This window comes from Sciurus vulgaris (assembly GCF_902686455.1).
Source record: "Sciurus vulgaris genome assembly, chromosome: 16".
Classification (NCBI taxonomy): domain Eukaryota; kingdom Metazoa; phylum Chordata; class Mammalia; order Rodentia; family Sciuridae; genus Sciurus; species Sciurus vulgaris.
This window is the reverse complement of record NC_136477.1, coordinates 39697188-39721611: the sequence shown is the minus strand read 5'-3', so window position 1 is coordinate 39721611 and position 24424 is coordinate 39697188. Positions and strand designations below refer to the sequence as shown.

The 24424-nt window shown below is 39.7% G+C and overlaps 1 protein-coding gene across 5 annotated transcripts in view; it reads right to left on the bottom strand.

The window, feature by feature from the left end:
- The window catches only part of THRB (thyroid hormone receptor beta), a 371634-nt gene that overhangs the window by 41046 nt on the left and 306164 nt on the right, over positions 1–24424 (bottom strand). Inside the window, exon 1 of one of the 5 annotated variants that reach the window (XM_079114291.1) lies at positions 11401–13326. The exons of the other annotated variants lie outside the window; for them this stretch is intronic. Coding sequence (XP_078970417.1) covers positions 11401–11728 — 328 coding nt within the window. The 5' untranslated portion in view covers positions 11729–13326. Of the gene's footprint in view, positions 1–11400; positions 13327–24424 lie in introns of those variants that run through there. 5 annotated transcript variants of the gene reach the window in all.

Sequence of the window (24424 nt, the reverse complement as noted above, 5' to 3'; positions counted from 1 at the left end):
AACACTGGTGAACCTAATTACATAAAATAAATACTACTGGACTTAAAGACTCAAACAGACCCCAGTACAATAATACTGAGTGATTTGACAAACCTCTCACCCTGATACATATGTCACCCAGACATACGCTCATAAAGACTCTTCAGACCTAAAAGATGATATAAATCAAATGAACTTAGTAGGTACTTATAGGAGATTTCACCCAACAAGAACCAGATTCACTTTCTTCTTAGTTGCTCATGGACTCTTTTCCAAAATAGACTATATTCACACCATAAAGCAACTATTAGCAAATGCAAAAGAGAATTGATAAAATTCCTTGCATCTTATCATAATGGAATCAAGTTAAAAATCAGCATCAAAAAAAAATATCGAAACTGTATAAACAAAGGGAAATTAAATAACACACTTTCAATGATGAATGGATGATAGAAGAAATCAGGAGAAATTTAAAAATTCTTACATTCAAATGAGAATAGTGATACAACGAGCAGAACCTCTGGGACACGTTGTTTCTAAGGGGAATGTTTATAGCTATGAGCACCTACATAAGAAAATCAGAAAGATTCCAAATAAACAACCTAATGTGTCTCAAGCCCTTGAAAAACAAGAGTAAACCAATTACAAGCCCTGTAGAAGGAAGGAAACAATTAAGAGCCAAAAACCAAAGAAATAGAGAATAAAAAAGCAATATAAAAGATCAATGGTATATATACACAATGGAATATTACTCAGCCATAAAGAGTAAAAAAATGGATGGAGTTGAAGAATATCATGCTAAGTAAAATAGGCCAAGCCCCCAAAACCAAAGGCCCTAATGTTTTCTCTGATAAGTGGATGATGATATATAATGAGGGAGAGTGGGGGGGAGAGAAGAATGAAGGAACTTTGAATGGTGTAGAGGAAAATGGGACAGGAGATGGGGGAAGGAAAGATAGTAGACTGAGAGACAGTATTACCCTATGTATATATGTATGATTACATGAATGGTATGAATCTTCATAGTGTACAGCCATAGAAGTGAAAAGTTGTACCCCATTGGTGTACAATGAATCAAAATGCAGTCTGTAAAAATAAAAATTTAAATAAAAAAATTAAATTTAAAAAAGATCAATGAAACAAGGAGTTGGTTCTTTGGAAAGATTAATAAGATCGATAAGCCCTTAGCCAAACTAACCAAAATTAAAAAGACCCTAATTAATAAAATTAAAGATGAAAAAGGAGAAATGATCAAGGAAATCACAACTTCACAGAAATCTAGAGAGTCTTAGGCACTATTTTAAGAACTTACATATATTTTAAATATATATATTTTTAGTTGTAGGTGGACGTAATACTATTTTCACGTGGTGCTGAGAATCAAATCCAGGGCCTCACGCATGCTAGGCGAGCACTCTACCACTGATCTACAATCCCAGCCCCAATAACTTATATTTCAATAAATTGGAAAACCCAGAACAAATGGATCCATTTCTAGACACACATGACCTGCCAAATTTGAATCAGCAGGACATACAAAACCTAAACAGATGAAATAACTAGCAATGAGATGGAAGGCTTTTTATTACTGCATCTAACAAAGAAATTCCAGGACCAGATGGGTTCTGAGCTGAATTCTACCATACCTATAAAGAAAAACTAATGTCAATGCTGCACAAATAACATGTGCATGAATCACGTAGGGATGGGGTACTTCCAAATTCATTCTTTGAAGCCAGTATCACCCTCATACCCAAACCAGATAAGGACTCATCAACTAAAGAAAGCTATAGACTGATATCCCTTATGAATTTAGATGCAAAATTTCTTAATATTAGCAAATCATACTCAACAACGTTAAGATCGTACAACATGACTAAGTTGGTTTTATCTCAGGGTTGCAAGGATGGTTTAACGTGCAGAAATTAATAAATGCAATTCACTCCATAAATAGAATAAAGGACAAACATCACAGCCATCTCAATAGATGCAGGAAAAACCCTTGACACAATTTAGCACCCATTTGTGATAAAACTGAAAAAGCTAGGGATAGAAGGAACTTACCTCAACATCTTAAAGGCCATGTATGACAAATCCAAAGCCAACATCATAGTGATGGGGAGGGGTGTGAAACTGAAAGAATTTCCTTTAAAATCTGGAACGAAACAAGCATATCCACTCTCACTAGCCCTATTCAATGTAGTATGAGAAATTATAGCCAGATTAATTAGGCAAGAGAAGGAAATAAAAGGGATATGAACAGGAAAAGAAGAAGTCAAATCTCAATGTTCCTCTACTTAGAAGATCCAAAAAGCTCCACCAGAGACTGCTGGAGATAATAAACAAATTCAGCAAAGTAGCAGGTTGTAAAATCAATATACAAAACTTAATGACTTTTTTTTTTTAAATACACCAATAATGAATCTTTTGAGAGAAATCAGGAAAGCAATCCCATTCACAATAGCCTTAAAACAACAAAAACCAAACAAGGGCTAAATCTAATCAAGCAGGTCAAAGACCTCTGTAATGAAAACTACAGAGTACTCAAGAAAAAAATTGAAGAAGACATAAGAAGACCTCCCATATTCCTGGATGAGCAGAATTAATATTGTTAAAAATGGTCATACTACCAAAAGCAATACGCAGATTTAGTGCAAAATACCAATAACATTCTGCATAGATTAAGAAATAACAGTCCTAAATTTCATCTGGAAGAATAAGAGACCCAGAATAGTCAAAGCATTTCTAAGTCAAAAAAATCAATGCCGGTAGCATTACAATACCTGACTTCAAATTGTAGTGTATAGAAAAAAAAAAACCTGCATGGTACTGGCATAAAACTGAGCAGAATAGAAGACAGAGATTACCCGAACCAATAATCATTTGATCCTTGACAAAGGTACCAAAATGCTAAGTTGGAGAAAAGATAGCCTTTTAAACAAATGGTGCTGGACAAAGGTACTAGATAAACTGGGTATCCATAGCTCATATATCTTCTACAAATGAGAGAAAGGATTGAAAAAGAGACTAGAATAATGAGACTGGATTTTTCTCTCTCATCCTGCACAAAATTCTACTCAAAATGAATTAAAGACTTAGGAATTAGACCAGAAACTATGCAACTCATAGAAGAAAATGTAAAGTCCATACTCCAGCATATAGGCACAGGATTCCTAAAGCTCAGAAAATACCAAGAATTAGTAAATATGATGGCATCAATTAAAAAGCTTCTGCATAGCAAAGGAAATAAGAATGTGAAGAGAGAACCTACAGAATGGAAAAAAATACTTGCTGATTGCTCTTCTGGCAGAGGATTAATATCCAAATTATAGAAAGAGCTAAAAAATATAAGAAGATACAACATGCCTAATAAATGGGCAAATGAACTAATACACTTCTCAAAAGAAGAAATAAAAATGGCTAACAAATATACGGGGAAAAATGTTCAACATCTTTAGCAATTAGGGAAATGCAAATCAAACTACACTGAGATTTCATATCACTCCAGTTAGAATGGCATCCAAGAATATAAACAATAATAAATGCTGGAGAGGATGTGGAGAAAAAGGCGTACCTTTACCTTGTTGGTACGATTGTAAATTAGTATAAACACTGTGAAAATCAGTATGGAGAGTCCTCAAAAGACTAGAAATGGAATCACCATAGGATCCAGCTATGATACTCCTCAGAATTTACCCTAAAGAATTAAAGTTGTCATACTATAGTGATACATGCATACCCAGGTTTATAGCAGCACAATTCACAATAGCCAAACTATGGAACCAGTCCGAGGTGTCCATCAGTGGATGAATGGATAATGTGGCATATATACACAGTGGAGTTTTATTCAGTCATAAAGAATGAAATTACATCACTTTCAGGAAAATTGGTGAAACTTGAGAATGTCGAGCAAAATAAGGCAAACTCAAAGTTGAGTGTTGAACATTTTCTCTCATACGTGGAAGCAAGAGGAAGGAAAAGAAAGATGGGTGGGGGGAATTCATGCAAATTGAAGGGAGATTGGTAGAGTGAGGAAAGCAACTGGAGAGAAAGAAGAGGGGAGGGAAATGGAAAATACTGGGGAATGATAATGGCAAAATTTTATTGCCAGATTGTGTGGATGTCTGAATATGTAACAACAAATCCAACCATTATGTATAATCATAATGCACCAATAAAATATGGAAAAATGATCTAACACAAATATTGAGTTGCATGAATATATATTTGGGTATGTTCTTTTTTTTATTATATACAATGTATATACTTGTCATTTGGGAAACTAAGGAGGTGGTGTGTGCCTGTAATCCCAGTGGCTCAGGAGGCTAAGGCAGGAGGATTGCTAGTTCAATACAAGCCTCAGCAAAAGTGAGGCACTAAGCAACTCAGTGAGATCCTGTCTCTAAAGAAAAAAAATACAGAATAGGGCTGGGGATGTGGCTCAGTGGTCAAGTGCCCCTGAGTCCAAACTCCAGTACCCCCGCCCCCTGGTCAAAAAAAAAAAATCCTTTCCAAAATATCATTTACTCTAGATATTCTCTAATGCTACATTCTTCAGGGTAAATGCAGTGGTTCTCAACTGGGGATGTTTCCACCAGTGTTAGGAGACATTCAGACAAGAGAATTTTGCTTCTTATACGTGTGTGTGTGTGTGTGTGTGTGTGTACACAACTGGAATCCAGTGGTCAGAAGTCAGGGATGCTATGAAACATCCTACAATGCACAGTGCAGCAACCACAACAAAGAATTATCGGGTCCCAATGTCAATAGTGCCAAGATTGAGAAACCCTAGTCTGATACACTTTATGTATAATTTTTATTTAAAAGGTAATTTATACAAATAATTCAGAATTATTGTATAAAGCAAGAGACACCTGCCATGGAAGGGAAGGCTGGGTGGGAACGAGGGTGATGGAGAGAATATGTTGCTAGTTAAATAGAAGAGGCTGGTGGGAGAAAAGGGAGGAACCACATTAAAGGAATAGTCAAAGGACAAAGTCAGTCAAATTGAATACTAGAAATAAACCCAAATGACTGGGAATACAAATCATTTCTCAATAATAACCTTGAACATTAATGGCCTAAATTCATCCATCAAAAGATACAGACTGGCAAATTGGATTGAAAAACAAGACCCAACGATATGCTGAGACTCTCACCTCATAGGCAAAGACATCCAGGCTGAGGGTGAAAAGATGGGAAAAAACAATCATTCACATGGATCTCACAAATAAGCAGGGTTTTCTGTCCTATCAGATAAAGTGGACTTTAAGCCAAAGTTAATCAGAAGGGACAAAGAAGCCCATTTCACACTGCTTAAGGGAATTATACATCAATAAGACAAAATACTCATAAATATTTATGCCCCAAACAATGGAGCATCTATGTACATCAAACCCTTCTCAATTTGAAGAATCAAATACACCGTAACACAAAAATACTGGATAACTTTAACATGCCTCTGTCACCATTGGATAGATCCTCCAAACAAAAGCTAAATAAAGAATCTAGAGAAATAAACACAATGGATAACTTAGACTTAACAGACATGTATAGAGTATTTCATCCATCAATGACTGAATACATTTTCTTCAAAGCAGCATACAGATCCTTCTCTAATATAGACCATGTTATGTAAGTTATCACATATATTGGCATGCAGTTGTAATATTAATTTTTTTAGCATCTGTGGGGTTATTTTGATAGCTCCCTTTCCATTGAAATTAGTTTTTGTGTTCCTGCTTTTTCTTGATGAGACTTATTTTTTTATTAAATTTTAGCTGTGTTATTCCTTCTCTATTTCATATATTTCTGCTCCTGATCTTATATTTTCCTTCCTACTACATAATTTGAAAATAATTTTATTATTATTCTAGCTTCTTTCCGATACAAGTACTTTGTTACAAATATTCATCCGAGTACTGTTTCATCCCAGAGATCATATTTTTAAGCTTTTATGATCACTTAGTTCAAAGCACTTTTTGCTTTTCTTGCGCTTTCTTCCTTGACCTCTGAGATATTTACAAGTGTGCCATTTAATTTTGGAATAGTTGATGTGTGGGGGTGGATTTATATCTTAAGGTGATTGATTTCTAATGTAATAAATTATGCAGGAAACACAGTCTGCATGATTTCAAAGTTTAAAAGCAATGGAAATGCTTTTTATATTGATTGTATTGGTTACATACATGTCAAAGCTGATCAAATTGCATACTTCGAATATGTGCATTTCATTATACTTCAATTTTACCTCAATCAAGCTATAGAAAAAAAAAAAAAAAAAAAGAGGCTGGTGGGCTGTAAGCTGAGTGACCGAGTGAGTAGAAGCGCAGCACACCAGTGGGTGTGACTGGAAGTGTGTCTAAGGGAAGAAAGCATCACTGGTTTAGGGATGCATGTTGAGGGGCAGAGGGAGGGACCCATGGAGAGACCAGCCAGGATTTCTGGAACAGAAGGTACTGGGAAAAGCACAAAGCCAGAATTAAAATGGAACTCCTCAGGGGAAGGAAGGTTGTTGAAACTTGTGTTTTGTTAACAGGTCCTGGAGAAGAACTTGAAGCCTTTTGGAGGAGCCTGTGGTGGGTGCGGAGGAACGACCACTGAGTGGCTGGAAGCAGAAGCCTTCAAGGGGAAGGAAAGGGCCGTGGGGAGAAGAACAGGACCACATGGGGAGGGATCTCAGATATGGAAAGGAGGCAGGTGGCGTGATCTCTGGAAAGCACATTCTGGAGTCTCCAGGAGAACCCAGGAAAGGCTGTAAAGCAGCCAGTACCAGGGGGCTGAGACGAGAGTGGTACCAAGGACAGCGCATGGCTGCTCCTCAGTCTCCAGGCTTTGGAAGCAGTAAACAGGAAGAATACATATATCAAGTGGGCACTGAGGACCCAGAAGAAGATGGAGTCCTTAAAGCAGGGCCAGTGGGATGGTGGAGTGGAAAGCAGCCTGACCTCAAGCTGAAGGCACTTGAGGGCTGGGAGCTGAGAAGAACGCTTTGACCTTGGCTGTGGAAAAGTTACTCGTGGAGGGATGCAAGGTGATGGGTGTGAATTTCCACACGCAGGACATTAGCAGCGCCTACATTCCTTCCAAGGCATCTGACTTACAGCGCATGGGACTCCGCGATGGCCTTTATGCTAAGGAATGACCAGGTGTGCTTTAGGATGAGGTTAGGGCATCCGGTGAGCTCCTGGAGAATGTGCCTTTGACAAGACGGATGCCTACTTCTCAGGAAAGAAAAGGGAAAAGTCGATTCATTTTTTTTTTTGTCTGTTCTTGAAGTTGTTTTGGAAACTATTACTGCTCCTTACTTTGCTCCTATGTCTGTGTGCTGAGAGGCACTTCATTTAACCTTTGAACAGCAAATGTGTTCTGTATTTTTTAAAAGCAATGGCAGCATTTCTTTCTGGAGTGGTATTGTTAATAGTGTACAGGTGGCAGTGTCTAGTTTAAAAAATGCTAACCTTACACCAGTATCCTCACAATTATGTATGTGTTGTCAATAACACTGTAGTTGCATTAACCATTGAAGTGTGACATTTATTTTTTGATACCAGCGATTGAACCCAGGAGCTCTCAACCACTGAGCCACATCTCCAGCCCTTTTTAAATTTTTATACTTTGGGTCAGGGCTGCCTCAGTTGCTTAGGGTCTCAATAAATTGCTAAGTCTGGCTTTGAACTTGTGATCCTCCTGCCTCAGGGTTCACATTTTAAAGAGATGATGTCTGTAATGCTCAACAGTTCGCTGGGCAGACTGATTGCACCTGTGTTTAACTTGAGTTCAGTTAGAGGGGAAGAGGGAAGATGGAGGTGGGGAAGATGACAGGGAGAGGGTTGGAGGGGAAATAAGGGAAGAGAGAAGGAAGGAGAACAGGATGGACCCAGTGTGATCATCTTACATTCAAGTTTATAGCTGGGAGTGATTATGCAGTGGAATTCATAATGTACCCTTTTTTGACTTCCTTTCCTGCCCAATTTTCCCTAGACTGGGTGCAATTCTAGGAATGAATAGTACCTGTTTTTTGTGTGACATTATTTGGGGGTTTAGACTTTTGAATCTCTCCATCCCCAATCCCACTGGGTAGCAATAGTTCGCTAATTTTAAGAGGTCAAAGATATTCTAATTAGAAATCCTATTTCTTTGTGGCTTAACTCTTCTTTTTAATCCAGTCCTCTTGATGTGGGCCACTTCAAACATCTCCTGACTTACCATTTCATTTCCATTCTAATGTCACATGGAGGCAACACAATACAAAAAGAGAACAAATCTTGGCTTAGAGAGGCAGTCGAAGCAGATTCAGAAAGTCGAGTTTCTGCTTCAGTTCATTTTTCCTTCTGCAAATCTACAAATGTGTCTCTGCTACCTGAAGCAGAACGAAATGGGACGAACACCCCATTTTCTTAGCCCAGCCTCAAAACTAGTAAGTCTTGCTCCTGGACTGATGACTGACTCTGATGCAAACTCTCCGGCAACATGTTGAACATTAGGTTTCTATGAAGCTGGCGTATAGAAGGGCACGCAGAGGGTCCTGTGCAGGAGAGCTGCCCAGCGCAGACTGCCTGGATTCTATTTAAATGGCCAGAGGCTGACTGGCAAAGCTGCCTTTCAGAGCGGCTGGATACAAGCTGTTTCAGGACTTTGGAATATAAATGGAATTTCTGCTGCAAATAGCCAGGACGGGGGGGGGGGGGGAGGGAGAGGGAGAGAGAGGGAGGGAGGGAGGAAGAGATAGAATGGCTGGGGGGGATGCAGAGAGAGAGGGGTAGGTAGGATAGTAGGGTGGAGATGTGTCCACTTCTAACTATGCTGAAACCACAGCCACAAAAGAGAAGGCACAACAACTGACCGCCAATTTTTCACCTGATGCCCAAACTTACTCTTTTTCCTTCAGAACTGCTGCATGCAATTAGAACTGGCCGCGATGACTGACTCCCACACAACAAATAACGATCAGACCACTTGAAAGTCAGTAAATAAATATAGAAATTAAAATTCTGTTTTCTTATATTCCTTATGAAAAAATCAGACACTATATTCTGCATTCCGATTCTCCTCGGTGTGAAAATGACTTTGACCCATCTCCAATCTTGAAGTTCTATTTTAAGTGTGATTCAATGAACTGAAGTCTGACTCCTTCTTGGTTCATGTCTGCAAGGCTTCAGGAGTATAATTTTTTTCCTTCTTAGTTACAAATGAAAAAACATAAACACAAGGAAAACTAAATGTCACTCTAAAGTCTACCAATTAAGTCATCCTTGGTTTTGTATTTGTAATCAAATATTCCCCCATGCTGGTAAGCCTACCACTCATCCAAGTGTACCTATAATACTTTTCTTTAAAAAAAAAAAAAAAAAAAAAAAAAAAAAAAAATATTAGGAAACTCTAAAGTTTAGAGAATAAACCATTCTAAAAAAATAAAGTTCAGCAGCTGTGTTACTGAAGATTTATGGAGCCACAGTGACAGCAACAAAGGAATTATGAATTTCATGAAATAGATGAAAATCCAATTGAAAATGAGGCCTGTCCCCCTGGACACCTGTTTATAGTCTTAATTTTGTCTTAACGAGATACTACTTATATCTTCCAACAATAAAAATCAATAGTGGATCAATATGGATAAACATGTTGGGCATGACCTTTTGTCCTAAGAGACAGTTAACAGCTGGGTTTAGTTTTACCGGGATTTACTTGAAGACTTGTAACAGTAAATAATGGTGCATTTAAGACTACTTGCCTGCTTTGATTTACTGAGTTTGGCAGGTGGCAGTGGCCTTTCAATGGCATATGGCTTTGAGAAATTACATCAATATATGCATGTGATGCGTCTTTTCCTCTAGTTCATGCATCAAATTAATTAGTAAAGAATCCCTGGCCTCATATTTTTATGAGCAACGATTCCCCAGTTCTGGTTGAAGAAAATACAATTAAAAAAAAAAAAAAAAAGAAAAGTCAAAGAGACCAGTAAGTTCTGCAGGAATTTTTAAGAATAGTAGAATACCCAGGTAGACAGATACCAGTGTTTTCTTCTGATCCCACAACATTACTAAAGGCACAACCAGGCATGTTTAATGAGGCTATGTTAATTTCTTCTTTTCAAAGGTATATTACTATAACATTAAATTAAAAAAAATAAAAAAGCACACAATCTAAAATGTTCCCATTGGGGAACTTTCATGACATGCCCCTTGCAATTAATGGGAAATTTTGCTGCACTTCAAGAGGATGCAGAACTTAATGAGACTACAGATGAACAATTCTGAATATGTTTAATGTTGTGATCCCTTTCATAATTCATATCTGGAAGTTATAGAATAGTACATAGTAAACGGATTTTATTTTTCAAACAATTTGTTTTCATCACAGGCTACTTTTATAGAATCACATTAAGAAAAGCAAATGATGATTTTCATAGGAACCACAAATAAAGCACATTACGTTTAAAGATTAGTTTCAAGGAGAAATTTACCTTTGAAGATCAAAGGTCATCCGGTTCTTGCAAATTATAGGAATCTATAAATTTGGTTCCCTATGCAATATCCTATAGGTCATATTCAGAAAAAACAATCTCTGTACTAGAATTTAAACTATTTTTTAAAAAGCATTTCTACCTTGCAGTTGTGACTAAGTTCCCACAGTAGTATCTACCTGTTTGGTTTTACTTTTGCTAATGCAAGAAATGTCCTACTGATAGAAAATTAAATGGATATTCAGATAAATGGACATTACCCTTATTTTAATATTGGATATTCTGAAGGATATTTTACTTGCTTTTGTATAGCAAGTTCATGGGAGTTGATTGCAGACTTGTTAAACTTTAAGAACATAATGTCTATGTAAAGTGTATTTCTGTTAGAGTTTTACATTCTTTCTGTTTGTGGTTACAAATAAGATTTTCTACAGTTTACACGGATAAAAAATTCATGAAAATAAACATTTACAAATTGTCACCTACCACATGATAGTACTATTTAAAAAATCACTATTTTACTATTTACCAAAAATAAACTTTTACTCTGAAGTGCTAAGAAAAACTCAAATGAATTTTTGGTCTGAACTTGAACCGGTGAGAATTATCTCAGCTCAAACACTACCACACCTAACCACCTAGGGAAGGCTTCACATATTTTCTTTAGGAAAGAAAGCAGTAATATTTTGGGATATACATCTCTATCTCCACACATGCCAAACACAGCCCAGAAAGCCAACCTATTCTGCTTTTATACACGAAGAAGGAAAATGCTTGGAAATCTTAGTGTTCGCAGAGTCCTTCAATCACCTAGCAACATCTCTCGGTGCTGCTTTTAATTTCGAATATTCACCGTTCAAATTCAAAGATTTGAAGAAGCAGACACAAACTAACTTTACAACGAAACGGAAACACACGTAGAAACTTCGAACAAATGGAAGCAAGATGGTCCCTACCTTTTTTTTGAGAGTACGATGGCGACTTCGCTTGAGAAAAAGTAGGTTTTTCTTCAGGGAAATATTCAGGTTGGCTGTATTGATTCAGGGCCATGTCCAAGTCAGAGTCCTTGCTTCTCAACATGTTTCCAGGGTAACTACAGGTATAAGGCTGATTCAGTGCCCAGGCCTGTTCCATATATCTGTTGTTACTGGGCACAGCCTGAACATCACAACCACTGTAACCTGGACTATCTTCAAAATACGTGTAATAGTCAGTGGGCTGCATGTAGCAATTGCTGCTGGCAGCCGGGTGCACTTCATATATTTCTTGCATGCAGTAGTTCATTTTGTTATCCTGGTTCAGTTTCTACTTTACATATACACACACACTACGCATGCATTCACCAAACCCATACACCCCGAGAGCCGGGCATATACGCTGAAAGCAAACATACATACACATGAAATGAGAAGGGGAGATGAATAAACACCACCAACAACCAACACAGCAACCTAGCCTGCTGTACTTTGGAACAGCACCTGAAGTGCTAAAATCCTATTTAGACCGAGGTGTCTTTGGAGCTCTCCTGCCATTCAAACATATTGGAAAGCAGATTTATTACTATACAGGTCTTAAGCTGTGCATGCAGCTAATTCCTAGGGAAGATGGCAAGCAGGTAGGAGTGACCTCCACCCAGAGAGGGGAGTGACAGCAAGAATGTTCCTGTTGCTCTGAAGCTGGGAAGATTCATTTTATACATGGTTTTAACCCCGTTCAACATGATTAGAAAATGATTACTCATTGTTATGTCATTATGACAGAATGACAACTTAAGCACGAAATAGTATAAAGACATCTTAGAGAATATCCTTGAATACACAGACAATCCTAAAATCAATAATCTAGTTCATTAGCATGGACCAGAGAAAATCCAGGAGTAATGAGCCCGACAACTGACTCCAAAACATTAATCTGGTTGTACAAATGTTAGTGGTTGAATCTGTTGCTGAATGTTACTGATTGGCTCTTACTAGCAGGATCCAGCCATCCTCCCAAGACACATGGGTCCCACTGGTTTTTAAAAGATGCCAAGGAAGGCCACATTTGCAAATGTTGTTGACGTTGTGCATTCTGTCCTGTTCCATGCACCTGATCATCTTTTACATCATTAGTACTAATCTATGTAAGACCTGCAACTTCAATTGACTGTCTTTATGCTTTGTTTATAAGGGCATGAGAGAAAGTGTGTCCCAGAGCCTTCTGTATTATAGCTGTTCCCCTGTTCTGTTTGTGCTTGACAAAACTCTGATCAGTAATATGCAGAAAATTTTATACATGTTTTAAATTTCCATCCAAATCTGCTTTTGAAATTATTTTCAAGTTTTAATGTGATTTAAGCATATTCACACACTTGGTATTTGGAGATAAGGATTTAAGAGAGAGAAGTGTTCTCTGTAAGAATTGTTATATTGTTGAACTAAGAAGTTAACAAATATCAAATTGGATTGTAAATGCTCCCTAAGGTAATTACTAAGGGTATCTTCTCCCTGTGGAAGGTGGCAAGTGTGTGTGTCCGTGTACATGTGTTGTTCTAGATCATACATTAGTGAGGCTTGAAGCTGCTTTCTGTTAAGCTCATAGCGCCTTGTGGCACACTGCTGCACTGGACCACAGGTAGCAATGCCTATATTTGGGTCCCTGCTGGTCTACCAATGTGTGACTTTGGCATTTCCCTCCCGAGGGGCCACAGGCAATGCCACATTATAATATTTCACAATGAGATCTTTGCTTTGAACCTGTCCAGCCATCAGTTGCAACATGGAATTCTGTGACAAGGACATACAGAAGGAGAAAGGAAGATATTAAAATCATTCAACAGCCAGGCATGGTGGTGCATGTCTGTAATCCAGCAGCTCGGGAGGCTGAGGCAGGAGGATCATGAGTTCAAGGTCAGCCTCAGCAACTTCATGAGACCCTGTCTCAAAATGGGGATGTGGCACAGTGGTTAAGCACCCCTGGGTTCAATCCCTGGTACCAAAAAAAAAAAAAAGAAAAAAATTGACAAAGTATGGGGTGACTGTTAAATTTAAAGCAGAGAAGTGGTGGCCACAGAGATGGCAGTACAAAACAAAACAACAGGAAAACACACACACAGTTCCTACCATCAAATAGCTTAATAACAGATATTAAATATACAAATCAGTGGACCATCACCATGAGTCGCTGAATGCTGACATTTTCAGAAATGCAGTAAAGGGTCCACTGGCTTAGAGAATAAGTAAAATATGAGTTTAAATGAGAAAAGAAACCCAGGCAGACCCCCATGGATGGTTAGTAACAGGACTCCCCAGAAAACTGCAGCTAAATTATAAAACAAGTGAAGGAATGTTCCTGTGTGAACCCGGAAAATGAATTGCAACACCCCAGACAGCATTAAAGTTTCCATAAAGAATAAAGAACACAACTAGCATTTTAATAGTGTTTTTACACTCTGATTACTCTTAAAACAAATAAAAGATTTATTTGCAAGTGTTTTTAAGAACACATACACATAACATCACAATTAACATTTTCTCCCTACTGAAAATGTCAAAACATTTTATTGGAAGCAATGACTATTTTCTGCAAACCCGAGGAAAAAGGATCCAGGCCTTATGTTTTTTGTCTGATCTCATTTATTTATCTCAAATTTCTCAAAGCTAATCTGAAAATTAACCTTTCAATAAAGCAGTTTTCTTTCCTGGCAACTACACATGGTCTGCGGCCTTTTTTTCTAGTTGGGAGCTGCGTGCTGGATCCATCCGATTTTGCAGTTTTGCCCAGTGCGTTTTCTGGCTTCCTCTCTCTCTTTCACTGAAGGCACAAATCCAAGCCATGTATTGCTTTTCACCAGTAACAATATCAACTAAAGCCAGAGCCTCGACTTTCATTCCAAAAGAACGCTTAAAAACAAATTTCAGAAGTCGCTAAATGTGCTTGGAAAAAAACTCAGCGTTGCTGGGTGAGGTGGCACATGCCTGTAATCCCAGAGGCTCAGGAGGCTGAGGCAGGAGGATCACAAGTTCAAAGGCAGCCTCAGCTATTTAGTGAGACCCTGTCTCAAAATAAAAAGGGCTGGGGATGTGGGGTGGTTAAGCGCCCTGGGTTCAATCCCCAGTATTAAAAAAATAAATAAATAAAAAGAAGGATCTAATGCTATTTACCCCAGATATACACACTGCACTTAAAAAAAAAAAGTCTCCTGAGCAGCTTTATTCCTCTCATTTTTTGCCAAATATTTGAAAGACCCCCGTGAGTCAACAGCATTTTGATTGAATTAAAAAAAAAAAAAAAAAAAAAAAAAAAAGCCGAATTCACCCAGAAATCTTTAACTAGGAAAAGCGCTCTAAATTCCTTATTCGTTCCTGTGGTTTGGAGAAAACAACAGACACAGGAAACTGCTTCCGGCTGAAATCAGAGCTGAGCACTCACAGGGGCTCCGAGGCGCAGCCCCGCCCATCCCGATGGAGCCCATCACATCTGTCACCGAAGATCGATCTGCACACTTCTTAAGTCGATAAAGCAATCTGAACATATTATGTGTCACAAATAATGTGAGCTGCACTAAGATGTTCCTTATTGCCCTGACTGGCTGCTCTACTTTACTTAAAGAGAAGCTTAAGAGTTTTTTGACCCACAGTGCATCAACCTGCCTCGAATAAACGCAGGAGGGCTTGGATGATTCTCATTGGAAGCTTTTCAGTCAATCTATAATTTACTATATAAATGCACCTTTTCCTATGGCTGGAAGTAGCCTCACAGGACAAACCAGCTGCCTCTGTGTGGAAAACAATACAGGTAAGGCAAAAACCATCAAGGTCTCTGAAGGGGGAAAGTGATTTTCTCTCACATTTTTTCCCCTCTTTTCCTTTATTAGGGAGAGACTTGTGTAGGTTCTCAAGTATGACTGCATGTCATATTTCACCTTTTCCAAACACTGATACCCAGTTGCCACCTTCAGAAAGTCTGAATTGATTGTTATGGGGTAAAATCCGAGTACAAGATTTTTAAAGTTCTCCCCGGATTATTTTGCACAGGCAGCAAAATTTGAGCATCATAGTTCTGCTGGATGTCTGACCCCAGTCCCTTCACCCATGGGCCAGGGCACCCTGAATCCTCACTCCTTTTTCTTCTTTAAATTTTTATTTTAAAATTTTTGTAGCTGCAGATGGATACAATACCTTTATTGATCTTTATGTGGTGCTGAGGATCAAACCCAGTATTTCACACGTGCTAGGCAAGTGCTCTACCACTGAGCCACAACCCCAGACCCTCCTTTTTCTTTTTTTTTGCAGTTTCACTACCTATTTCCCTTTAATTCTTTAAAAATTTACCTTTCACACCTCCACTGGGTTTCACCTGCCCTTGAGTTACCTAGACAAGGTGAAGAAAAAAACCGAGGAGAAGAAAGTACAATGACCAATGCAGGAACATGAGCAGCCATCTGCCCAGAGGTCAGGGACAGCTTCACAGAAGAGGCGACCTAGGGGCTGATGCGACACTTCAACACTGGAAGCCTGAGGAACGAGATGACCAAGCAGAAACGTCTTAGAGTGCTACCAATCTCAAGGAGGCACAGGAAGGGAATCGGTAGGGCAGTTGGTCAGAGACTTCTAGTTTCTGAATCCTCCTCCTTACTTTCTACTTTAGTTATCGACTCTCCCGATTTTAGTGAGGCCCTGGCCCCTGGGGGAGTGGAAAAACCTATATTTGCCAGTGTCCTGTGTACCTAGAGGTATTTGTGTGAATAAATTCTGGTCAAGGAATTATAATGGAGGAAGTGGTATAAGATCGTTTCTAGGAAACTTAGAAGACAGTTTAAAAAATAACTAGTGCATGCCATTTACTTCTTTGTTCTAATTGCTGCCTGCAATGTGAAGATGATGGCTGGAGCACCAATCACTGTTTTGGTCCATGAGGATGAGGGCCAAACTTCTAGGGATGATGGACAATGTCTAGGCTGCAAAAGTCCACAGCACTAGACTTGGACTGCCAAGTCTGGACATTTTTTTCTCAAGAAAGAAAATTACATCATAGGTTTTGTTTTGTTTTTGTAAAACAGATAAGAGTACCCATGTTATTTGTGAAATACCCATCTTATTTGTAAAACAGGGATAACAGTATCTACCTTATTGTGAAGATTAGTAGAATTCATATAAGTAAAGCACTTACAATAGTGACATGGCATAGTAGATGACATAATTATATGCATATAATAATAATTATTACTGAAGTGTCCTAGGTCCTGTCTTGGGTGTGTTTGCTCTCCTCAGTCTAGGGCAGAGGTCAGCAAACTTTGCTCTGTCAGCCCAATATGGCCCACCATCTGTTTTGTAAATAAAGTTTTATTGGAACATAGCCATACTCAGTTGTTTATATATGGCCTATGGCAGCCTTTGCATTACAGTGGCAGAGGTGAATGGTTTTGAGAGATGCTTATAGCTGAAAATATTTACTGTCTAGAACTTTAGAGAGGAAGTTTGCCAGTTTTTCCCTAGGTGATCTTGCCCTGTCTTACAGCTTTAAATAACAGTTATCTGCTGATGACATCCAAGTCTAACTCCATCCTAGGTGTCTCCTCTGACACGAGAACCTTTTGCCCACCTCACTCACACACCTTCATTTGTACAACCAGGAGGCATCTCCCTGTTAATTATTTCTAAAACCTGTTCCTTGAAGTCTTCTACCTTAGTGCCAGCATCCAGCGAGAAGCTTAAGCAAATATCCATGGAGCCCTCCTTGGCTCCTCCCTTCCCCCACCACCTTCAAAGAGTCCATTAGTAAGTGCTTCCCTAGAATACAGTTTCCATTCCACCACTTCTCTATCTCTGATGCCATCAATACAGCCCAGACTGCTTCCCAAATGGTCTCTGCACTGGCCTTGCCTCTCTAGTCCCTCCCTTCTTCCCTTCCTCCCTTCCTTCTTTCCTTTCCCTGGGATTAAACCCAGGGGCGCTTAACCACTGAGCCACATCCCTAGCTCCTTTTTATATTTTATTTAGAGAGGGTCTCATTGAGTTGCTTAGGGCCTCGCTAAATTGCTGAGGCTGGCTTTGAACCTATGATCCTCCTGCCTCAACTTCCTGAGCCGCCAGAATTACAGGTGTACGGCAAGTTCTTTCTTGATCAGCAACCAAAGACCAATTTTTATTTTATTTTGCAGGTTGTACCGGGGATTGAACTCAGGGACACTTGACCACTGAGTCTCATCCCCAGCCCTATTTTGTACTGTATTTAGAGACAGGGTTTCACTGGTTTGCTTAGCACCTCACCATTGCTGAGGCTGGCTTTGAACTCAAGATCCTCCTGCCTTAGCCTCCTGAGCGGCTGGGAATACGGGGGCGTGCTACAGTGCCTGGCAAGACTGAGGTTTTAAAAACTGCAAATCAGGTTTGGTCTCTTCCCTGTTTAAAAATCTCCAGTGGGTTCTCACTGCCTTTAGGATAAAATCTCCACTCTTACCAAAAGGTGGCCTTTCCCCATTTCCCATCAACACCCTCCTCGCACACTTGACTCTGGCCAAAACAGTGTCCTTGTCATTCTGTGAACACTTCAAGCTCTTCCCTGCCTCAAGGACACTTCACATGTTTTTCTGGCCGAGATGTCCCTTCCTGGGGCTCTTCACAGAACAGAGCCTTCTCAACCTTCAAGACTGAGCTTAAATGTCACTTTCTCTGCGTTTTAGGAGCCTCTTGATTCCATTATAGGACTGAAGGCTAGTGACACAATATATAACAACATATAACAATATTTGCTTTCACAGAAAATATATGGGGCACTCTCAGTGTACCAAGAACCGAGATCTGTGTGCATTTTTTAAAAAGGATAGCATTTTGCATATTGCAATAAATGAATTGTCTTAGGCTTAGAGAGTTTCTGAGAGACATCTGTCTGTCTAAAACTCATCCAGTTTGCACTTTTATACTTTTGGCACCAAAGAGCAGAAGATGGACCCATTTATTAACTCTACCTCAATTGAGATTATGGAATTATGAATTGTTATCATCACTGCCAATCATCATTGCCCCCCCCCCCAAAGTTATAAAAAGGGCCAAAGATTTCCTGTCCTCCAAAGAAGCTACCCAAATTGAGGAAAGTTTCCAAATGTAAAGGGGATAGAGGTCTGAGTCTCACCATCTGAGTGTTGCAAGATATCGGAATGCTGGGTAATATATTTTTATATAATCTATAGGGGTGCACAATATTTTTGAGCTTGTTCTCTTGGTCTTTTGATGTCTGGAAATTAGGCCTTATTGCTTTTCAAAGTTAGTGTTCCAAACTGACCCAGCACCAGAGATGTGAGCAGGGGCAAGCTCTTGGTACCCTGAAACCACTATCTTAAAGTCACCCAACACAGCTGGGTGCAGTGGTGTACACCTGTTATCTTAGCAGCTTGGCAGTCTGAGGCAGGAGAATTCTGGGTTGAAAGCCAGCCTCTGCAAAAGTGAGGCTCTAAGCAATTTAGTGAGATCCTGTCTCTAAATAAAATATAAAAAGAGGCTAAGGATGTGGCTCAGTGGTTCAATCCCTGGTTCCAAAGTCACCTGTCACCCAACACATGGGAAAGTGATGGAGGCTGAGATCTCTTCCCAGAATCCTAGGATATTATAAACTGGAACTTCCATGCTGTGCATTCCATGTGTATTCTATTTGGTAAGGAAAGTGAGTCCCAGAGGGATAAAGTGACTTGTTATCAAGTAGGTGGTAGTTATTGGGATTAGGACTCACTCCTGCTTTGACCATATCAATCCTCCTATTTCAAGTGAGGTCTTTATTTCCAACTAGCCCTATACTTTAGAGTTAAAAAAAAAAATGCTGTGGAGGAAGGGGATTGAAGGGACTTGTCCCAGGTTTGGGGACACAGTTCCGCCAAAATATATAAAAAGCTCTAACTCTGCCATGCCCAGTTCTAACCCTTTGAGCTTTTTTTTTTTTAAATTTATTTTTATGGTAAACAAATGGGATACATGTTGTTTCTCTGTTTGTACACGAAGTAGAGGCATACCATTTGTGTAATCATACATTTACATAGGGTAATGGTGTTTGATTCATTGTTATTTTTTTCCTTCCCCCACCCCTCCCACTCCTCTTTTCCCTCTATACAGTCTCTCCTTCCTCCATTCTTGCCCCCCTCCCACCCCCCACTATGTGTCATCATCCGCTTATCAGCAAGATCATTCATCCTTTGGTTTTCTGAGGTTGGCTTATCTCACTTAGCATGACATTCTACAATTTCATCCATTTGCCTGCAAATGCCATAATTTTATCATTCTTTATGGCTGAGTAATATTCCATTGTATATATAAACCACAGTTTCTTTATCCATTCATCAACTGAAGGGCATCTAGGTTGGTTCCACAATCTGGCTATTGTGAATTGAGCAGCTATGAACATTGATGTGGCTGTATCTCTGTAGTATGCTGATTTTAAGTCCTTTGGGTATAGGCCAAGGAGTGGGATAGCTGTGTCAAATGGTGGTTCCATTCCAAGTTTTCTAAGGAATCTCCACACTGCTTGAGCTTTTATTTCCTCAGTCCTAGGTGTGTTATTCGCATGCATCACCTTCCCCTTGATTACTGTAATGGTGTAATCCTTATCAGAAGGAACACCCTGGCTGCTGCCATCCTGTGGTTCCATCTCTGAGCTCCACCCTTGCTGCTCACCATGGCTACTGGATTAATATCCAGATGATATTCCCAAAGGGACCCAATCAGAGCAGCCCCGAGAGATACTTTGAAGAGAAAACAACAAAAAAGAGGTCTGTAGTCAAAGGAGCCTGGGAAATGAGGCATTGTACATCTCCTTCTCGGAGATTCACTCACACACGAACTGTTCAACTTCGTATGACTTTGTATATTAGCATTTTCCAAACATGTCTAATCTCAGAACCTTGAACTTGCCCCTGCTCACATCTCTGGAGCTGGGTCAATTTGGTTTCCTAACTTTGAAAAGCAATAAAGCCAAGTTTCTAAATATCAAAAGACCAAAAGAATGTGCTCAAAAAAGTATTGTGCACCCTTGTAGATGAACCAAAATATATTACCTAGCCTTTGGATATCTTTCAACACTAATATGGTAAGTATCTTGGTATCTGGAAACATCTGTTCCAAATGCTCCATGAAACAGACTGAGAAACCTGGTTTTCCGCTCTGTTGGGTATACATGCTGGAGCTGAGGCCCATGAGATACAACTCACCTGGATCTCTCAGATCATCTGACAGGAGCAGGAAGGAGGAACCTGGGAAGCTGCTAAGGGGAGCGTCTTTGTTTTGGTCATTACCAAGGAGGCCAGAAGCAGGCTGGGGGCCGTGGAGCAATGCCGGGGCTTTTGGGCTCTGGGATTGAGTCTGTTTTGGTGGGGATAGACACTCAGAGCTCTCCCCCTATTAAAACCTATTGTGCTCTCCATTTTCTGTCTTGGTATTTCCTAAGAGCTTTTTGATAATTCCAGCTTGTTGCAGCTCTAGAAGATGGTAGGGAGGGGAGCCTTTCCATCAAGAAGCAAAATGAGCTTTTACAAAAATGGTCCTTGAAAAAGTGACAGCGGGGTTTAGTGGCATATAGGGAAGAGGTTTTGATCGGGGACAGTGGAGCAGAAGCAGCTCGATGGGAACATTGACATGGGAACAGGACTCTCCTTGGGCCCATTCTGTTGGAAGCAGGCCAGATGGATGACTAAACTGAGAGTCTTGCAAGGGAAAGGACTTTCTCATCAAGGCACTTCTGGTGGCCAGAGAGCAGAGAAAGAGCAAGATGCAGAGACTGTTTTATTTCACTAAGGAAGAATGATTGACCCAGCAAGTCCATGCAAAAGATATCCCAAACCCAGTCACAACACAGCTTTTTACTATACAAAATACATCGTCTTATAGAGTGAGTTAATGAAAGCAGGCTTTCGCAGTTCCACAAAGATTTTATAATAGATTGCAAAGAACTTCAAAGGATGATTCCGGGATGAGTAGCAATAGCATCTCCTGAACTTTCTTAGAAATGCAAATTCTCCAGCTCTACCCCAGATCCAATGGGTCAGAAATTCTGGGGGATGGGGAAAGCTCTCCAGGCTTTTGATGCAGGGGATTTTGATGCAGGCTAAAGTTTGAGGGCCACCACTGGAAAGGCAAAGATTGTTCCATCAGCTGGTCTCTGTCAACTTGTCCTGCCTTCCTGGATGCTACACTGAGCCCTGGATTCTCAAAACTCCTTTCTTGTGTTCATCTGTTTCTATTGCTTCCTGGCCCTGGCTGGTGTAGGGCTTTGTCTTTGATCTGGAACTTTTTAGGCCCGATTAGTCCAGGAGAACCATCATGCACCATATGACCAGCCCAACTCAACTTTCCTGGCCTCTGATTTGACTTTAGGTGACCAAGAACTACCAGTATAATAGTGCTTGACAAATAACACCGTTATCACTCAAGACCCATCAGCGCAGCGACTTCGGTTGTGTTTGGGTCTGAACACAATAGTTTATTATCATAATTGCACAAATGCTCTTCTTCCCCACAGCCCCCACAGCCACAACCTATTGATGGAATACCAGAAACTTCCATATCGTGTTGCCTTTTCTCCTATAGGTCCTCTATCTTCTGCAAGGGTGGTCTCCTCTGCTAGCTTTTTAAAATTTGTCTTCCCTTTGGTTCTGTCTTCTACTTTCTCCTTCTCTTTGGTACCAGGGATAGAACCCAGAGGTGCTCAACCTCTAGGCCATGTCCTCAGCCCTTTTTAATTTTTTTTTTTTTTTTTTTTTTTTTTTTGAGACAGGTCTCACTAAGTTGCTTAGGGCCTCATTAAGCTGCTGAGGCTGGTTTGAATTTGCAATCCTCCTCAGTCTCCTGAGGAGCCGAGATTACAGGCATGTGCCACTGTGCCTGACTTGTCTTCTACTACCTTCTAAGCATGTGAATTTTTACCAGGTAACCTCATCAACACTTCAGCTTCAACCACTGCCCACATATGCTGGTGTATGTCACATCCCTTGTGGCCTCCAAATCTGCATAGCCAGTCGCCCACCAAACACCTCAATGGATGTCCCCAAGGTACCTCATGTGCCAACACTAAACATTCCTATGTGTCAGAATAGGTGCTGGGTATTTATATGTATTGTCTTATTTAATCTGCACAACAGCCCTCCAGGGCAGCTGATGGCTCATTTTTTTTTCCATATATGAAAAATCATGTATTTGTCCAAAGTGACCCAGATAATAATTTGAGAAGTCAGAATTCAAATCCAGATCTGTTCATGTAGAATCTACTTACTTGAACTTTTCCCTAATAGCTTCTTTATGTCTAACTTCACCATGACATCTGGTCACAAATGGTAATTATTCTACACTGTCACTATTTTAATTAAACTCATGATTTCTCCTTAAAAGTTCATCAACCCAACAGGTTTCTAAGACTCTGATTTTACTTTGATCTTTCAATTCTTCTGCATAGCATCCATGGGTACTGATTTTATGGGAGACTCTAAAATATGTTACCAGTTTCCTCTCCCCTCCATCCCCCTCTTAGTTTGAAATCACACTTAGCTTTCAAAATTAAACTCTGAAGACCTACGGTTTCTTCATAATGTGTCCTTTTTCTTATTTCTTGTCAGTTTCTCATTTAATCTGGAGCTGGATGTTTGTAGTTTTTGTTGAACAGATCTCTACCCCATGGTTACACACTCTTCCCTCACCTCTCAGCCATACATGGATCCAAACTATGATAACTACTTTCACATAGATTATGTCATTTACATTTCTCAACTGTCTTGTAAGTGGAGATTATTATTCCTCCTTTAGTGATGAGGAAACCTGGAGAGCTTCTATTAACTTACTGAAGGTCACAAGGCTGACAGGTGGTGATTTCAATGAAAACCACATGTTTATGTCCAAAATAGTACCTCCATTCTGTGGCATTTATTACATTACCAGCTTACATTGGAGTTTGAGATTCTGTAGGACTATGAGGCCCTGACCTGCAGAGATTCTTCATGGTTTGTCATTTGTCCTCTTTGGGGGGTTCACAATTCTAACATCTCAAGGGAATTTGCATACTTAAAATATTATTAAATAATCCTGGCTGGATACTTAGTTCATGCTCTTTTGAATTCTGAGAAACAACATATAGTTTGTTCTCAGTATAAAGTCAAGATTTGTTCCATTGAAGTTTTCATGTAATGGTTTGTAGGATTCAATATTGCCAGAGAAATTTGTGCTATTCTAGGTCTTTCCTTGTGTCATATTTCCCATGGAAGCAGGAATGTTGATTAGTGACTGGAATTCTAGCATCGTTTTGCATCTTGGAGCCCCCAGGAAAATCAAGGGCTTTATTCTAACTGATATTTCCTAAGACCAAAGGCAAGTCATAAAGTCTTATCACGCTTTGTGAGAACGAGCTGCCATTCAAAAAGGGCTCAGGATCCAGACCAAAAGAAAAGCATGTGAACAAAAAAGTGGATAGGAAGAAGTATCCTGAAGGTTGGGGAGTGAAAGAAAAGGAAGACTTTTGAAATGTATCTCAGGCTGCTGCTGTGTCATTGTGGAATTCTTCTCAGAATGTCCATTCTTCTTACTCAACATGGGGTTAAAGGTAAATCTTTAATGACTGTTGAGATGTGGTTTGTGCCTCACAGTTCAGAAAACAGACAATAGAATTCCGGTTTGGGTGTCGCTTTAATTAGAACACTGGTTAGCTACAATGATGAGGTCTATTGCGAAATAATGATGAGGTATACTGCATAGTACACTCGTAACTAGCAGTAAGATGTAGGGGAGGCTCTCCATCTCAGAGTGGAAACCTCAGGGGATGATCTCTTTCATGTCTACATAGCCATGAAGGTAAAGAGTTAACAATAAAGTTTAGGTACTTGTTATTCTCTTCTCTTTTTTCTTTTGATACTGGGAATTGAACTGGGGTACTTAACCACTGAGCTACATTCCCAGTCATTTTTATTTTTTATTTTGAGACAGGTTTTCACCAAATCGTTTAGGGCTTCGCTAAATCGCTGAGTCTGGCCTCAAA